Genomic DNA, 19,748 nt, shown 5'->3' on the forward strand with positions numbered 1-19,748 from the left:
TATATATATATATTCCAAAGTTTGACGGTTTGGTAACTATGTGCTCACGTTATACACAGTGATATGATGCATCATGTACGCACATGAACCCTAGAGTAGAGATTAGAGAATAGAGATACAAAAGCTTGACATAAATATATAATGTTGCTCTTTACACTCATTTTATGTCGGTTGACGTTGTGCGTTTTAAGTTACTTTTCTTTTGTTCTTTTTAAGTGGCTGACAAGAAAATGCACTTAAAGCATATAAAGTCAACTGATATGAAATAAGTGTAAACAATAGTATTTATTTTCTTTTATTTTTTACATTTTCTTTTATTTTTTCTTTTTCTTTTTATGAGTCAATAAGAAAAGGGGTACAAAAGAGAATCTTTCTCAATCCAGATGGAAGAAAGAATAGGTGACTGAGTTTGCAAGTTAACGTTAATATCAGAAATAATAGAAGCAACATTCTAGTATTTGAAAAGAGACGGTTACTGAATGGCAAGGACAATGTTAATTGCATCTCCTTGTAACAAAAGCGAGTAAATTCTAAGAGAGGACGCAGTTTGAGAGGCTAAAATAGCAGGTTGAGCTTCATTGATTGCAGTTTTAATAGTGGAGAGACGTTTGGTTGTAGCGTGAATAATTTTACCGTTAGTCACTAAGAAGTCATTCTTAACCGCCACATCATAGTTAGACTTGGCGGTGCTTGGGAGAGGAGACCAAAGAGAGATCGATAGTCATTCCAAGCAAGTTTATGGACCTTCACTGAGTTGGAAATCTGATGAAGAGATTGATTGGGAATGGGCTGGACTTTATCATGCACTAAACGATTCCTTACAAACCAGATGTGATCCATTGTAATTACTTGTTGAAGTTGAAATCACCTAGTGTCCACCTTAGTTATAGACAAATGTTGAGAGGGGTTCAGTAGCACTGTCACCCATTGAGAAATAGGAATGTTGCTCAAAGTTTCTGAGTAGAATGGCCAAGGGGAGCTTCTCCATATGATTCTAGCCAAAGAACATTCAAGAGATGGTTTCTTGAACATTCTAGCCAAAAAAAAATAAAAGTTTTTTCAACAACAGCCCTTACTTTCAACAAACCTTTCCAAGAAGCAGAGCTGTTGAGAAAATCACAGCCCTCTCTCAAATATTTTCCTGCAAGAGGCACCACCCTTGCTTGAAGATAGAAAAGCATCTCCTTTTATTGGATTTTCTCATTTTGGGCTAAAAATCTGAAGAAGCTTCAACAAATCTATTTCCTTTGGCCACATAGGAAGCCAGCAAAGATAAAGCTTAATGAACAGTGTCAATTTATTCATCCAAAAAACAAAAGAACAGTGCCAGTTTGATTTTTTAAACATTTTTTACGGTTTTTTTACATTGATCAAAGTTTTGGAATAATCCAAAGATTCCAAACCAGTTCAATTACAACATATAACCACGGTTTTTGTCTTATAAATACAAGAATGTTCGTACAACATCTGGCATTCTCCTGAACTCATATCACTATCATTCTTCATGGGGGGTCGACATCTAATAGGTAGTAAAACAAGAACATAATGAACCAAAACCAGAATACTGAGGGTTCAGCTCAACTATCATTTCAAAGCGAAATTATAAAGAAAACATAACAAATATTCAAAACCACAAATATAATAAACTCCAACTCTTTGGTTTGCTAAGATTCTCAAAATGAAATAACGATCACAGATAGGAAGGTCTCTACTAAAATGATTCAAAAATTGACCTGTCTTTAACACTTCGGAGTTCATTCCTCAAATGGCAAAGTTACATAAACAAATTGGGTCTTGTTGCTTTGTAAGTGGTCTTCAGCTTCCTGCTTGGTGGCCTAACCTTCTTGAACACCAATGGGAATTTGATTTTGGAGTTGTGGAACTGCTTAGTGCTCTCCCTCTTGCAAAGCTTTGCAGGGATGGTGGCAGTCTTGATAATTTGAATGCACGGAAACCTGACTCTGTGTCGAGATGCCATCTCAGTGTACATCTGCTCGACAGCCCCATTTAAAGTCGTATCACGGTACTCCTTGTACATGTTGTGATAACCAGTTCGGCTTTGATACCTCAACCAAATACCATAGTTCTTGATCTTGGTAGGGTTTTTCTCAAAAATCTACAAAATCCAAGTGATATATTCAATTACGTTCAGAAAGGAAAGGATTGTCAACAATCTGCAATATTCTCAACTTCAACCTACATTTGGATATTGGTGGAGTTCTGACTAGGTTTTTTTTCATATACAATTTCGAATCATCAATAATGCTCATGCTTTCACTCCAAATATTTATAATACATAATACAAAAGAGATAAAAGAGTCAAAAAAAAGACCAAGAAATTATCACCCAAAAAAACAAATCACAAGGACTGTTAAATCCAGATTAAAATATGTTATCACCACAGCAATTTCAAGGTTGTAAGCAAACTACCTACTCTTGATTCAACAAATTTATATAATTAGAATCCCTGGCTGACGGTTCAAATTTATGGTTGTGGCAATTATATGAAAAACTATATATCAGACACAAAAAAAAAAAAAAAAAACTGCTATATGGACCTAAGCTAAAGGACTATGAATAGTATACAGCATAAAGATCTTCACAAATACTGGCAAAACTTAAAATTTCATAAGAACTAAAACTAAAGGAAATTGTCCATCTAGGAAAGTAACAGAAAATAGAAAGTTGCTTTCGAGCTTTAAATTCTAATCACAGACGCAAGAGGCACCTAGTAGTCAAGTTGAAAGCATAGGCTTCAGAGAGTGGGAGCTTTGCTGACTAGTTGCTATATTAAATTCAGTTAACTGAAAGCATGATGGCAGTAGAAATGACAGAGGAACACTGTATGAAGACAACCTACAAAGCTCTAGTACCAAGCTAAAATCATTTGAAAAGATTTTCAGAAGATATTGGTAAATTAACAGATAACAGCAGAAGACTATTTCGTGCAAGTAGTTAATAATGGATTAGAAATTTATTCTTTTTCGTCAAAGTAATCTAACCCTCATTTTCTTCAACCATATAAATCGTATGGTTGTAGTCACTGCCACACAGTCCTAATACGTTGGAATACAAAGAATTCAAAGAAACTATCCTGATTTAGTCATTGAACGACAGAACTACAGCTAGTTTACAATGCACTAATTTTAATTGAACACCCCAGCCCTCGACGTAATAGCAAAAGGAAGAAAAAAAAAAGCATCAAATACCAACATTAACAAATTACAGATAACACCCACCACTGTCACCAGAGGAAACCTCAAACATTAGTAACACAATGACAAAGAAAATAATTTATACTACACACTGAATTTTCATCATAACCACGAACCATAATAAAGATTTCCATATCATTAAAAAAATCCACACAAACATGAAGAACTTTGTTCCCTCATTAAAATGGAGGGCAGCTTATACAAATTACAATTACCTAGAAATTATCCGACAAACAATCTTTGACAAGATCGAAATTATACTAAGAGAAATGAGACAATATACCTCATTAATAGCAAGCACTTGACCATTGCTCTTTTTGACCTTCTTCAGCTTCCTCAGAAAATACCTAATCCACACCAACCAAACGACATTAAAACAAAATTAACCAACCAAATAAACACAAACCCAGATCTCAATTCCCAAAAACAATTAACTTGAACCCAAAAAAATAAAACCCAAACATCTACACCAAATCACTCACCAAAACTTGGACTTGGCGCGAACCTCGTTCGTGGCCCAGAGCTTCATCCGGTAAATCTTCGGGTGCTCATCAGATTCAGTTGGCAGAGCCCTCCCAACGACTTGATATTGGTGAAACTGCACCTCCAAACCATAACACCATTAGCAAAAGCCCAAACCCTAAAACCCTAATCCTCCATTATGCTTCAGAGAAAATGAAAAGCCCCCATCTCCAATCATGCTTTATTTGGTCTCAATCACATAAAAAAAAAAGAAAAAGAAATTACGCGAAGAGGTTCTCAGTTTCGTTGCTTTGATTTTCCCATAAACCAAAATGCAAACATAATGTAAACACTAGACTTAGAGACTAAAAGTAGAGATTTCCAGTGGATCTGAGAGATGGGTTCGTAGGCTTACCCTGAAAGTAACCATCTTCGAAACTCCGCCTCTCTGCCTCTCTCGCTCTGCGTCTCTCTCTGTAAGAGCAGTAGAAGAAGGGTTTTCTTTTGCTTATATAGGACCCCTGAGGAAAACCCTAATATGTAGAGAACTGTTAAAGCGACACGTGGGTGACAAAGTTCACTGACCGCAAATAAGTTGTTCGCGCGTGGGCTGCCTGCCGGCCCTGTCCCATTGAAGTGGGCCTTTTTGTTTGGGCTAGGCAAAGTACTGAGCCCATTGATATAAAAAAAAAAAAAAAAAATCGACATAATATTTTCAAATCCATATTTATCAGAAACAACCTAAAATTGAGTTTTTACTTTTTAGCACTCAAAGATTATTTATAAAAACAAAATTAATTTATTATTTGAATTTTTCATACTAATTATTTTATTTTTTACTACATGTTTTTATTCATGTACATACATAAAAATTATTATATAGATTGGATTTTATTATAATTTATGAAGGGGCAAGACTAAAATTTTTGGTGTGGGGGACAAAATTAAAAATAACACTTTTTTAAGGGTAAAAAATTAATTTTTAAGGGTCTGAAATCATAAAGCTATTTTCTTATATTTTTTCTGTTTATTTTCTCTAATCGTACGTTTTCTTGAATGAGAGTTGGTCTAGAAATCAACTCACTATTGATATAAGATCTACAAGCCAGGTACTGTTTTTTTTTTTTTTTTGGAGGAAGAAAAAAAAAAAAAACTACAGAGAATTACATTTACATACTAATAATCATTACCCATTTTTTAACAATTAAAATAATCTTTGAATTTCACTTTATTTGCTTCCAATAATCATATATTAAGAATAAAGTTTTATTTCAAATTGAATTGAAAACTTAATTTATTAAGATGACATTGATACGATTTTTCGAAGAAAACCGTCTTTTAGTGGCAATACATTGTCGTGATTTTTATAATTATTGTAGGCCTATGTCCACGTTTCGAACTATATCCAAAGGGTTCGCCGGCCATATAATGTTACATACTTAACTCCTATCTTACTTTCATACAACTGGGTTGATGTGACGGTGCATATAAACTATCGGATAACTAATAGGCCCGGCCACATCAACCCAACTGCATGAGAATAAAATGAAAGTTGAGTAATTAAAATTACACCGGATAATAAATGAATTCGATACTATTTGACATAAAATATTTCGAGGGGGACAGTAACATGCCAACCCGAAAAATATTACAATATTAATGGAATAATAATAACATTACACTTGAATATAAAAAAATACAGCATTTCCTATAATTTCCATGAAACTTTCAACATTTGGCAATCTACTAAATAGGCATTCACTATCAATTCAAAAGATGCCTGGAATACGTACATATATAGGAGTTGGAACAACCTCCAGGCAAAATTACATACACAAGCAATTGTTCTTTTACATACAGGTATTTTTCTACATTCGATTTTGTAGTCCCATCTTAATCTCACCAATGATGAGTCCCCCTTGTTACGCCAAGCAGAACAGCAATCCCAGCTAGAAAAGTCTGCACGTGTAAAAATAATTCTGTGAGTTATGTGCAAATTCAGGAAATAGCCGCTTCAAAGTGCATTCTCCCTAGATCTATTCAATACTAAGTAGCAGCCAAAAATAAATTTTGATGGCGAGGAATCTCTCCAAGACAAGGTTACTTCGTATACCCATCCTTATTGGGTAAACCTCGGACCCCTACAAAGCGCCCGTCCAAAGTAACAGCCAAAAATTTGTATCCATTTTTCATGATATTGTGCATAGACTAGATATATCGTGGCAGTATATGATCCGGTGTGGGCATGCTAATCGAGGCTAAAACTCCTGAATTAGAAATGCCTAGAAAATATCATATTTGTAAAATGAAACATATATGGACCTCTGGTCTAGCTCCATGGCACCTAACAGTACAATACTGATGCAAAGACTTCTGCAATAGCTGTTTCAGCATTTGGAAGTGCAAATGCTAGAACTTTGTCAATCCCAAATACAGTTTTCACCACCAGTACTAGAGATGATATGTATTGTTAATCATTAAAATTTGAAGTGGGGATACATCAGAAAAATAGTGTGAATAAAGGCAAGACATATATTCTCACTTCTCAGCCAGCCAAAAAAAGGAAGCAAAGATGTCAATCTCCACATAAAGGAGAAGGGAGGCCAATTCCCCAAATAAGAATTTATAACATATAAACCAGTGAAGAAACTAAAGAGTACAACCGGATTTACATAACATAAGCATATTATGTGTGGTTTGCGATGCAAGTGGTAAGAGAACTCAACAGCTATGTCTACTCGTAACCAAATCGTAGTAAATTTGTAGAACCTATATAGTATTTTGCAAGCAGCATTATGGCAGCAACTGACAACATTTATCATTAGCAAGGTTGTACCTAACTTTAAATGCACCAAAATGTGTATTTAGACCTTTTAGCGATTGTAGTTATCAATTATTATGTGGTAGCAGATAGATGAAATGTACACAACCAAAACATGGGGCATATTAACAAAATTACCTCATTTGATGGTTAGTAAGGGTCATGCGCATTGTAAACAGAAATTCATTTTTCAAGTCATGTCATTAGGAAGAATTAAATATCTTCACTATATGGGCATTATTTAGAAATAAGTTGTTAAATCATCACTTAATTCCAAAAACTTAAGCTAATAGAAAAGAGTGAATTTTATAATTTAACTAATATATTAACACTCCCTCTCACGTTGGATTCAAATTCCCCCTCGACAAAAGAGGCCAACACATAAAATATTTAACTTAAGAGAAAGGGGGGGGGAGGGGGGGGAGAGAGATTTAAATTATAGAATCAGGTTGAAACTCGAGACAATTCCTTTGATACCATGTTAAATCACCACATATCCTTAAAGTTTAAGCTAATAGCAAAAAGCGAATTTAACCATTAGTGTGTGTATATAAAGTAGTTCCATGGAGTTCATTGATGATTGGAAATATGGTGCCTTGACAGAACCAAAGAATTGCCAGGGTGAATTTCTAGCCTAAAAAAGGCAGATGGACATTGTTGCAGATAGTTTCAAGCACACGTATGGAACAGGACAATCAGGCGCTCAAAGGAATGGCACAGTAAGACACTTATCCTGGGGATGAATCTCTCCACCCTAAAAACCGTCCTAATGGCATGTAGGCCAGCTAACGCACACATTCCCTTAAATAAAAAGGAATGGCACAGTAAGACACTTATCCTGGGGATGAATCTCTCCACCCTAAAAACCGTCCTAATGGCATGTAGGCCAGCTAACGCACACATTCCCTTAAATAAGCATATTGCAACTGATGAAGACAAGAATAATGAGTTAGTAACAAACCCTCACCAGCACTCGATGAATCGTTACCATGCAGGTAACGGTCACTAAGATAGAATGATATAATTTTCTGAAAAAGTCATAGATAACAGGACCCTTCCAACATTCAGAGGCAAGTGTTATTCATCACCTAAACCATATATCTTACAAACAACCCACTGAATCTTTCATACTTATTTTAGTTTCTCTTCCTCTACTCAAACTAAAACTTTTTCTTAACCCTAACTGAATGATTTCTTGCTTCTGGTTTCCTGACTAACAATTCACATTATTTTCAAGTTAAATTCCAGACCCTAAATATTTCCAGAAGCAAGAATTCCCTTGCTTAATTACATGTACTGTAGTCAAATTAAGGACATTAAGCTTTCATTAAAAACCCTAAATCTCCATTCAATAGGCTGACCTTAAAGAGGTCAGGAAGCTATGTATTATTCCTGGCATGATGAGTAGATTATTAACCAGCAACTATTTTTGTCCACTGCCACACTTCAGCAATAATCACAAGTTCAGAAAATACACATAAATTTCCCATTTGAAGATATACGGCTGGTCTCAAAAGATTTTTTCTTTTTTTTTGATGAGCAAGGTCTCAAACGATATATAACACCAGCAGAAAAAGTATTTGCAGAAGTCCATATCATTACATGGAATCATGAAATATGAAAGCAAAAAATGTAATTAGAGAACATTCTCTTGCAAGAGAAAAATGAGATACGGGACAACAAATATACTTACAGCTATTGTGCATGCAACATATCCAGGTTTTTCTCTGTAATCCACTCGTGCACAAAGTAGGACAAAAGTTCCAATATACCAGGGAATGCCACCAAGAAAGAAACCAATTATAAACCTTGCAAACAAAGTGAAGCAGTAATCATCAATTATAACCAATCAACAAAAAAATCATCAAATTACGGTATAACGATACACATTGACAAATAGAATAATATATAAGGACTGGCAGATGTAGGAAGGTTTTTTTTCTTCACAACTATAACCCTAATTAGATACATTTTTTAGGGTCAGAGATATTCAATTTGCCCTTTTTATTTATTTTTTCCTAGGTGACTGAATATGTTATACTAGTACAACTTCATGGTTTTTGGAATTTGGCAATTATGATGGCAAATTTGACATCCTCTAGTCTCATGCAATGGAAAGTACCACGCAGCAAAGGCAAGCATCTGCCTTAGCTAAAGACACACAGTTTGGAGGTGACCCACAACATCTGACACCACAATGAGTGCAGGAGAGTGATTGAGCCACAGGCAACACTTCCAAGAAGTCAAATAAACATGACATAGTATAATTTATAGGGTAGGCTATATTGTCTGTAAAAGAAAGCTCAAAAGGCAATTGAAACATAGTAGAAAATTGCGTGACACAGACACCAATGAAGGCACAAAATCTATGATTTCCAAAGTTGTTCCGTGACCAACTCATTTGAGTATTTTATGATTCATCATTTGTATATGGCATCTACTATCAACATGCTATGCTCGATAAAATGCACATCCCTAATTCTTCTTCCAACAACCATTCAACTCATTACCACAGAGCAGCTGCCAGCTGGAAACTGCAAAAACTCTGTTCTTTTTTTCAAAACTACAATTGATATTGTTGTCCCTAAAACATAAACAAAGGAAAATGATTTGCCCCTAAAACATAAAAGAAGGGAAATGATGGAATCAAGAAATATACATGAAAGAACTTACAGGATCCAGCCCATACCACAACCACAGCAAGGAAGGCGGGGTTCTCTTACGGGTCTTCCCTCAACAACTGCATAACCTTGAATGACATAAAAAATAATATCGTGATAATGGAATATTAAGTCAAAAACTCTTAAAAATTTTCCCTCTTACTGGTCCATCTCCATATAATTTCCATATAGCATTTATGTGTTGCAATCATTTCAATATCAACAAGAACTTCAGATACATAACTGTCAACATTTATAGTTGATGCTGACATGCAAGTTAATGTCGAGGTTAAAAGCTTTAAATATAGGTATGCAGTATGAATTCAGAAAATACATAGAAAGATAGGTAAATATAATATATACATCATTTCCTCAAAAGCATAGAAATGAAGAAACTTATTCGTACAGCCATGGAGAAATGGTCTATTTGCTGATTTTTTGGTGTCATTCTCAATATGGTATTTAGAGCCTCTTGATTTGTGGAACCCAAATGCAAAATGTTAGAAGGTTGTTTTGTACCAAGTCTCAGATTAAAATCTGTCTAATTCAAGTCAATGGTTTAAGAGTCTTAGGATTTCATATTCAGTGACAAAATGTAATTTTCAGCCAAAAAAAAAGAAGAAGATCTGCAGAGAATTTATTTTCAGAACCTGTAAGGAAACATAATAAGCTGAGCTGCTGAATTTAGGGTTTTCAAAAAGGTTTGCAAGAGCCTTTTTTTGCTTGGTAATAACTCAGACATCCAGTGGGATTTGTCTGCACGACATCACCTGCCACTTCATACTTATAGGAATAGAAGTGTCATTTGGGCCAACGAGCATTGTAGTAGTTTGTCAAATCTTTCAGAACAGTTTCATTTGTTTTTGGTTTTTTATTTTTCCTTTTAATTTGTATATTAGGTGATTACCAAATTAGGAGTCTTAGTCTCGTCACACTAGGGAAAAGTCAAAAAGTCTTCAAATATACCCTTTCGTACTCAAAGAAAGAGGACTCTGATTAATGGAATTATAAGTCTTTTGCAGAAAGTTGTCGCATAGATTTCATTGCCTTTTTCATCATCTTCTCCTTTCTCTATTTTTTTCTTGTCTCCTAGTTCTCTTTGCACACAAAAATAGCTCTCTCTCTCTCTCTCTCGCAAAACAACAGGAGATGTAATGATTACCGTATTAGGTACCCGCACTTTCAACTAATCAAACTCTCAGCCGCCATGATCTCTTTATATTGGGACATTCCACCCAAAAAGCACCGCAATTTAAGATCAAGGCATCCCATTTCACGCCTCTAAAATTAAAACTCACAAGAAAATAAAGGACTATCTATCCATTGTCTGCTCCCACACCTTATCCCATCTCAAATAATTGTCTCACTAACTGTTCCCCATTTAATAACTCATCATCAAACTCCATTATTTCCCCCGAAACAGCTATAACACAAATCAGGAAACTATCACAGAAACCTCTTTATTGATTAAAACAGGTTTGGCACACAACTTGTCGGACCCAGAGAAAACCTCACTCTAAATCAAAGCATTGCTGATTCTAATTTCACCTAAAGCTTCCAGTGCTATCATCTAAGCCCTCCAAACAGAAACTTCGTCAATAATTCAAACGTATTTCAATGTCATTTCCTCAGCTCACAAACACATCCTCAAAAACAGCAGTTTGATTTACAAAGCATAGAAACCTATGAATAATAAAATGAAATTCAAGCTATAAAATTTAAAAAAATAAAATGATTCAATAATAGCGCAATCAAAACCAATCACAAGCCAACGACACCGTTTAGTTGCTCAATCAAGCAAAAAAGCTTCTTCTTTTTTTTCCGATCAAATATATTTAAACCTATATGAGCAATAATTCACGAAAATTCATGTGCATGTCATTCGGATATACCTTGAACGGTCTGGTATCCATAATGATGGTACCGGGAATCGGCGGAGGATCCTGGGGGAGGAACAGGCTGAGGGAAACCGACGACCGGCTGAGACGGTGGGTGCTGGGGAGGAGGGTAGTAGTTGGCGACACCTTGGAACGTTCCGTAGTGCAACTGGCTCCGCTGGTCGCCGGTGAGGCCTCTGCCCTTCCCGTCTTCGCTCATTTTTGTTCCGGATCGGAGTGAATTTCGGGTTAGGGTTTGGTTTCGACCTTTTCGCTCTCGTTCACCTCCGCGGTAACAAAATTTTCGCGGTAAAAGAGTTTATGGGTTTGTGTAGGTTCTGCGTCGAATGTTGTCTGGCGTGTTTTCCTGTGGATGTTATACAGCTGGAACAATTTGACCCGAGACCCGGAACTCGACTCGCAATTCTGTTGTTTGTTGGATTTGGATTTGGATTGGGTTTTGGTTTATATGTAATTTTTGTAAATCATATAATATAATAATAATAAATAGTTTTTGTCAATAAATTTTGAGTCCAAAAATATCAAATTAATAATAAATTTCATATTTTTTAAATTTTGATAAATACAATAAATTTAAAATTGGTTATATTATTTACGATTAACCCGGTTGGTGAGATACTTATGTGTGAAAATGTACTTGTATGTAAAATACAAATGGCACATGTGGCCAAAGAGAAAATCATTTCATTCTATCCCTACAAAAAGAAAAGCCAGCAAAGATCCATATTCATAGGATCCTAAAACACTATTACAAAAGATTACACTGCCCTTAAAAAGATACTGTCCATAATAGATTTATATTGCAAAAGCTAGCGAGTAATTTTAGATGACCTATTTATGACATATTAAGAATGATATGATTATTAAAATCATTATTTGATCAAAATTCAATAATGATCAATCAAAAGCTCAATAGTGATTTTAATAGCCACATCATTCTTAATAGGATACAAATAGGACACAAGTAAGCCACCTAGAATTACTCAAAGATAACACCTTTAAAAAATACATTCTTTTTTTTTATAAGAGTAATGATATTTCGAAAACAAATAATGCTGAAGTTATCCTTATATCCCTCTTGTACCCTTTCAAAACCGATATAACTTTTAAAATTATCAATTCATTAATAATTTATTACAAATTCAATGGTGATTTTAAAGTCACATCAGTTTTGGAGAGACACAATAGAGACATAAGGAGGACTTCTTACATTGTTCTTAGAATATTGCTACATTGCGTAGCAATGAAAATCTTTTTTTTTTTTTTTACAAGTGCTGATCCAATAGCTAATTTTCATTGTCATATCATTACAGTTGTATGATAGTCGTATGGCTTTCAAAAAAAGAAAAATTAATAAATAATTTTCAATATCATGTCATCCTAATTATACGTCAGTCACACAATAATCTACTAAATAACATTGCTAATACATGTTGTGATCTATTGGGAATAAAAATATGAATAAAATTATATAGCATACTCTCATCTCATGACCATCTTATTGTGCTGAGTTATTGCTTGCGTGGCATTGTTAATTCACCTTTATCTTACATATAATTCAACTCATTTGAATCTCTCATTCAATCCAAGTCAAGCACAATCAAGTTCAATTTCTAATTCTAGAAGAGTCCAAAATAAAGTTTAATAGCTACTTTTTGTATTTTATTATCTCATTATCTTTCGTATGGTTATCATTATCATTGAATTTGAATTCATGTTGGTCTAGTTAAGAACCTAAAGTCATGATTAAAAGAATCATCCAGAAAAAAGTTGTTTTCAAACTTATCCAAATTAAAGTATTTATCACTTGTAGATTGCTAGCTTGCATGTCCTTATGTTGCACCCAATAAAGAGTGCTTAGGGTTTTATTTTATTTAAAATGGTAGGCATGAAAGATTAATTGTGATCATCTTATTTGGATATGACCATAAGTAACATTTACGTAGTATAAAAGAGATTTAGACAATGAAAATTGCAGACGCTTTATCAAATCTAACTAAGCTATAACTCGACTCAGTCCCACCTGAGCATAAAAAAAACCCAAAATAATTTACACTAATCAAACATGAAGATTCACAATGCGGGATTCAAACTTATACCCTAATGTATGCCTAGGAAAAAAAAAAAACCGTGTCTTCTAGACGTGCAAAGTGGACCTTGAAGTCTTGATCCATCACAGATTCCCAAGAAAGACAAAATTCTGAGAGGTTTTGAGTGAGTGTAAATGTTTGACCAACCAAACCCAGGGGGAACTGAACTAAATCAAGCTTGAGTCCATATAGGATGGCCCATCACATAAAAAAAAAAAAAAAAAAAATCTCTACCAACCAAATCCCAATCCAACCCACAGATTTTGTCATTTTCCATACATAGATCATCCCAGAAGTGCTTTCCAATTCTCTCCATCAATGTCAATGGGTCACAATGAGCAAAGAAAAAGATCAAGTAAAAAGGACACAGAAATGGTGTACACATTTTCTTTCTTACATTTTCAAATATACATTCTGTTGGCGGTAATAATCACTATTAAATTTAAATTTAATTATGAATTTATGATTTATTTAAAATTGAATAGTAATTTTTACCGCTATGTGAAAAAATATGTACTTACGAGTGTATTGGGATTGACATTATTGTACGGGATAATGAGGAAGTTGTTTTGGCTACTCGGAGCACTACAAAAAATTGTTTAGTAGAGCTTGTGGTAGCTGAAGCTTTGGTTGTTTGTCATATTGTGGAGTTTAGTAAGGAGATAGGCTTTTATGATGTAATTTTGGAGGGAGATGTCCTACTAATTGTCAGGGCGGTTAAAGCAAAGGGAAAGAATTGGATCAAAATTGGCCATTGAATTGATGGGATTAAAGAAGAATTGTGAGATTCGGGAGGATTGAACAAGTGAAGAGGGATTCGAGCTCATGAGCAACTCACTATTTAGCTAGAGAGGTTATACTGTGTGTTATAAATAAGGTTTGGGTTGAAAAAATCTTATTTTGTATCTATGGTATTGATCGGTGTTCTATCAATAAAAATGCAATCTATGAAAATAATAAACAGCGTAGAAATGAGAGTATGTATAATATTTTTACGTGAAACGGAGCCAACGAAGCCATATGTAATGTACACTTGGACCAATCACAGCACACCACGCTATCATGTTTGTGTCCTCATCCATTTTCTTGAAACTGATTATCAATCATTTTCTCCCATGTTATAACATGGATAAAATGGTCACAACCCAACTGTCAATGAGCCAAAGTTATCCTCAATTGATGGAAAATAAAGCTATCCTGTTAAACAAACCCATACCATAACTTTAGTTTGAATAGTTTGTTTTAAATAAACAATTTAAAAATTGTTAGGTCAACTTGACATAATAATACTTGATGTGAGTCTAATTCGTGACGGCAACGTGGGTACAGACGACATCGAGGAAGCGAATGGCCCCAATGTTGACAACGTTGGCCACGTAATCGAGGATTTCAAAAGTCAAAAAGAGTAATTCGATCATCGCCAACTAGTCTTTGGAAGTAGCCTGCTTACCTCCGACGACAAGAGAAGGTGGTTTAGGCACTATGCGCAATGACACAGCAATTTTTATTATTTATTTTAAATAAAGAAAACCCAAATTAAAACTAATGCACCCCATTCAATACTCCAACCATTGCCCGATATCTCAATCCCTACCAAGACAATTAAACAATGATTAAAAGAATGGTTATATTGCTGTTCATATGATAAAGGAAGAAAGAGATAATATCATTGTAACATATAATATTGCTAGTGCTATCGGAAGAAAACAATTTCAATAATTAAAGAAATAAATGCAAATAAATAAATAAATAAATAAGCAAGCAAACAAAAAAGTGACATTGATAATCATTCTGAAATCAAATATAAAACTAACTTTTTCTTTTTTCTTTGAAAGCGATATTAAAATATTTCAAAATACTTATCAAATATAAACTTGGTTTTTCACCCGTCCTTGGTCTGATCCGGTTGAAAAGTATTTAGCGAATTGTAAAATGGACATAATTTTCTTCTTAACGGGTCGGAGAAAGTTTTTATAACTATGACTTTATAGACTTAATAACCGCTAAGACGGTTAATCAGCTAAGGCGGTATAGTTGTGAGTAGCAGTAGTAGAGTAAGCAGAGGCGGTTAAATAACCGCTAACCGCCTACCTTTATATATATAAACACACATACACAATAATATAGCAAAACAATGTGATTTTGGCTTTTAATACCAAAATAACGTCGCCAAACATAAATTATAAAATCATCTAAAACATGCTTGGAAAATAGGTTCAAATTGGTCCCAAAAGGCCCATACTTAATCGATGGTAACCACCGGTACAACCTTATTTACAACTCAGTTCATAAAATTGATGTGTCTCTTAATACGTGATAAAAGAAATAACTGATTTTTTCATGTTCAAAGAACGTACGACAATTTTATAAATTGAATTCAATAAAATTTCTTCAAAAAAGAATAGATCAAAATCTTTGACAAATATAAAAGAGTTTCTATGAAATTTATCTGTATACTTTTTAGAATTTACTTTAAATTATTAACAATTTAAGCAGAAAAATTGTTAGAATCTCAATCCCCAAAGACACGTCATGTGTATCTAGACAAAACTCTAAATTTTTTTTTTTTTTTTTTTTTTTTGAATTATAAAAGGTAAAACTCATGCAGCCAATCAAATGGATGGAAGGCATGCATTATTGGGAAATACAATATTAGCTGACAACAAATATTCGGATTCAATGACCCATCAGAAATAGACCGCCTTGAAATGGAGCACCCAACTAATCAAATTCCATTGTTATGCTACAAAACGCAAACTTCACCCTATGTATAATCTTGTCCGACCCGGTTCAACTGCACTGCCCCATGGGCATTGGGCATGCCATGCAACAGATGAGTCCCCGCTGGAATGACACGTGTCATCATGCATCCACTCTAATTTTCCCCGTATTTATTGCAACATTTTGGAAGGGACCAATAATTAATACTTACCTACACACACAAAAATAAATAAATAAATAAATAATAATAATAATAATAATAATACTTGAGCAACAGAGAAAATATTTTATTTTATAATATTTATTATGTGATAAGATAAATAATATTAAATCTAGATTATAAAATGTTTCTTTCTATTTTACTCAAAAAAAAAAAAAAAAAAAAAAAATCCATCCTCAAGATGAACCTCATCCTGATTTCGGAACTTCTATAAAATAAGCTTATCTCATTCAATTATATTCAACATGCACTCACAAAATATATATATATATATTCAACATGCTGAAATTTACGTAGGATCTTAGGCCTTAGGGTCCACTAGAAAAGAAACAAAAAAATGAGGATCTACTTATATAAACTAGTTAATGTATTACGTCCTTCGATTAAGTGATAAGGGCAAGTGCCAAGCTGCGAAAGATTTCATTAGAATAAAAGGTTAAATAATAAAACACTCTATAGGGTTCGAACTTTTTTATTTTTTGTCCTATATGTGGTTTTAAGAAAAATTATAAAACTTTAAAATATTGGAAATAGAAAAAAGCTCAAGGGCCACTTCTACCCCTGTTTATAAGGAATTAGGATCGTTTTCAGTTCAAATTCAATTTATATCAGTTAGTTATATTTGAATGGTATTTTTGTCCACTTAAAAAATAAAAAGACAAAAATATCCTTAGGTTCCCTTTATAATAAGATTTGAATGGGAATCAACCCATTCTTCAAACATTAATAATTAGGAGAGGTTGGCTTTGGACTTAAAGGCCGGATTGGATTTCTCTTCACTTTTTTTATTTTTTATTTTTTTAAAAAGGGTTTATTCTAATAAGTTATAACAGTTGAAAACGTGTCTAGAATGATGAAAGATGGTCTAATCCAGCAAAAAAGGCAAACGGCGACAAAAAAATGGCCAAAAGATACAGCAGGTGTGGTGGGTAGGTGGCCATGTCATGTGCGTGCGCGTGCGCTTGCGTTCGTGTGTAACGAATTGTAAACATCCTTTTTGCCACCGACAGGGACAACCGGACAAGGATACTTTGTATTTAACTTTAAATAGAAAATAAATATTTTACATAATAATATATTTCTTCTTTATTTCGTTTGATGAGGTGGACCAGGCGGTCACAATGTTACTTTTTTTTTTTTTTTTTTTTTTTTTTTAAATAATGTCACAACATTAATCGATTATCCATTTATCCTAATGGGACTTTTTGTTTTTGTTTTTGTTTTTATTTTATTTTTTTGTTACGAAATGGCCATTGATGAGCCTTTGTGTTATTTAGGGTGCGTTTGGTTTGGGAGTGCATTTTTTAAAAAATAATTTACGATTTTAAACTAAATCGCAACTTTAGGGTGTTTGAGATTGCGATTTTAAAAACGCAAATTTTAAAATCGTAAAAAAATCTGCGATTTCCATAAGCTGATTAGAGGGTGCTTATTTGAAAAAGTGCGAATTTAAAACAAAATCACGATTTTTATTAAAAAGATATTTGGCGCAATAGTTACATTTTTTAGAACGGGAATGAAAAGAATACCAACAATACCCACCTAAAATATATTAAAACCCTTCTTTTCTCTCTTTTTTTTCTTCATCATCTCTGTCTTGTTCATCCTTATTGGTAATTTGATTATGAAACCGCAATTATATGTTAATGTTATCCAAACACTCAATTGATAAAAAAAAGTACTTTAAGTATGTTTTACCAAACGCCTGTGCGATTTTAAAAACGCAATTTTTGAAGTCGCACTCCCAAACGGGCCCTAAGAATTGGTAATACTGAGGTCATTTTCGCCCATTAAAAAAGAGTTACATGTTTTCAATGCCTATCGAAAATAATGTGATCGAAAACAAGTGAAACATCTTTTATTAATTTTGATATTTTATTTTGATTTCAAATGAATTGGCTAATATCTAATTAGTTATAGTAAATGGGTATTTTTGTCTTTTCACTTTTTGATGGGACAAAAATACCTCTCCACTATAAGATATTATCCAATTCATTTGAAATTGAGAGGAATCTTAATTCTCTTTAGGAGCCAGAGATTATGAGTTATAATAAATATCAACTTGATAAGTATTAATTAAAGAAAACTACACTTATTTTCTTGATTCTATTACCTTCATTGTAATGTTTCATCACTCTTGTCCTTTTCGGTCCTTCTCCATCTTTCATTTTTCTAAAATTAATTATTGGATTGGCTTCACCTAGATGGATCCTACAAATTTAATTGTTGCTTTTTCTTTTTCTTTTTTAAATATATAGAGAAGGACAATAGTACATGTTGCAGCATTTCTCATTTTATTTTATTTTTAATTTGTTTCATGTACTCTATTAATCTACTACCATTTATGTTAATTTTTTTAATGTTAAATCCTAACATATGAAGGGTATAATAGGCATTTCATGAGTGGAAATTTGATAACATGACAACAAATTCAGGGAAAAAATAAAATAAAAGAAAGCAAAAGATCCAAAAAAAAAAAAACAAAGAGAGACAAAAATAATTAAAAATAAATAAAAAATTGATATACAACTACCTACAGCCAGGCAGTGGGTCTAACCTGACCCACGACTAACCCATGTCTAGGATGTGGGTTCGCACGTTATGCTTGTTGTATGACTTTAACAAAAATTATAACAGAGGGGAGACATTGTTACCTTAATGATAGATTGGTAAGGTACATTAAATAAATTGAAAAATTAGAAAAACGTTAAAATAGGGTGATAGATTTAAGTGATTAAATATAGTTTTTCCTATTAATAATTAAAAACACATGAAGCAAAATATTCTATATTGAATAAGGACAAAGTTTTCTTTTAAACTGGGTTGGAAGAATTTTCTTCAATTTAGTTTATAAAAGTGACATTTGTCCTTTTTTTAAATAACATGTGAGATGCACATATGTTTTTAATAAAATTTATTTCAATCGTACTTGCCTACTTGGCTTCTCCACCCCATGACTAAAAGTTGCAAAGTTCACCGCCAATTTCAAACTTATCTTTCACAGAGATAGCAAAAGATATGGACGTGTGACCTTTCTCTTTATGAAGACTTAATTGTTTCTCTCAAATTATTCGGTGGAGACTTTTCCATTATATAAAGAAAAATACAACACATGGCATACATAAAGTCTTATGAGGTAGACGTTACAGGAAGACGAGTAGATGTGAAGCTCTTGGTTTCTTGTGTCCTTTACACTCTCCATCTAAAATTCACAACCACGGTCCACGACCCTAAAGATTTTGTCATTGATTACGTGTCATTTGTTAAAATTGTTAAAAAAAAAAAAAAACACTAATAAACTTGGTAAGCATAAAGTAATTGATATATGTAGTAATTTGAGGTTTAAATTAATTATTAATAATTTGAAATATGCCTTCCAAATAAATGGTCAAACCATACAAATTTATTTAAACAAATTAAACTCCCACATAGTATTAGTATATTATCCAAATTGATAATATAATACTCATCCGATAACCATAAAGCAACTTGGTTTGACTTCTACCCACCAATCAAAAGCAATGAAACAGTCTTGTCAGAATCTAACAGCGCCCAAATTGCTTTAATCGAAGGTTCGGACATGGAGACAACTTTCTCCGTTTCTCGTGTCCTGACAAATGGCATGCGTGCATGGGGAGCCTATTCTAATTCCATTTACATG

General features: G+C 33.4%; 1 protein-coding gene across 1 annotated transcript; it reads right to left on the reverse strand.

The window, feature by feature from the left end:
* Nucleotides 1-1,548: 1,548 nt before the first annotated feature.
* Nucleotides 1,549-11,381, reverse strand: LOC132168791 (large ribosomal subunit protein eL20-like). The gene is made up of 6 exons (XM_059579837.1): nt 11,051-11,381; nt 9,172-9,247; nt 8,192-8,306; nt 3,698-3,813; nt 3,499-3,562; nt 1,549-2,116 (listed from the first exon to the last, which is right to left on the reverse strand). Exons 1-6 carry the CDS (start codon nt 11,253-11,255, stop codon nt 1,775-1,777), a joined length of 918 nt encoding a protein of 305 aa, XP_059435820.1. The 5' UTR covers nt 11,256-11,381; the 3' UTR covers nt 1,549-1,774.
* Between the last annotated feature and the right edge of the window lie 8,367 nt (nt 11,382-19,748).

Source organism: Corylus avellana, chromosome ca2 (assembly GCF_901000735.1).
Source record: "Corylus avellana chromosome ca2, CavTom2PMs-1.0".
NCBI classification, from domain to species: domain Eukaryota; kingdom Viridiplantae; phylum Streptophyta; class Magnoliopsida; order Fagales; family Betulaceae; genus Corylus; species Corylus avellana.

What these genes read in the sequence shown, in the direction of transcription:
- LOC132168791 (XM_059579837.1), bottom strand. Translation starts at nt 11,255, where the DNA reads ATGAGCGAAGACGGGAAGGGCAGAGGCCTCACCGGCGACCAGCGGAGC. An exon ending in TGGATACCAGACCGTTCAAG is followed by an intron (nt 9,248 to 11,050) that starts GTATATCCGAAT and finishes ATGTCATTCAAG; the next exon opens with GTTATGCAGTTGTTGAGGGA. An exon ending in TGTGGTATGGGCTGGATCCT is followed by an intron (nt 8,307 to 9,171) that starts GTAAGTTCTTTC and finishes TTTGTTTGCAAG; the next exon opens with GTTTATAATTGGTTTCTTTC.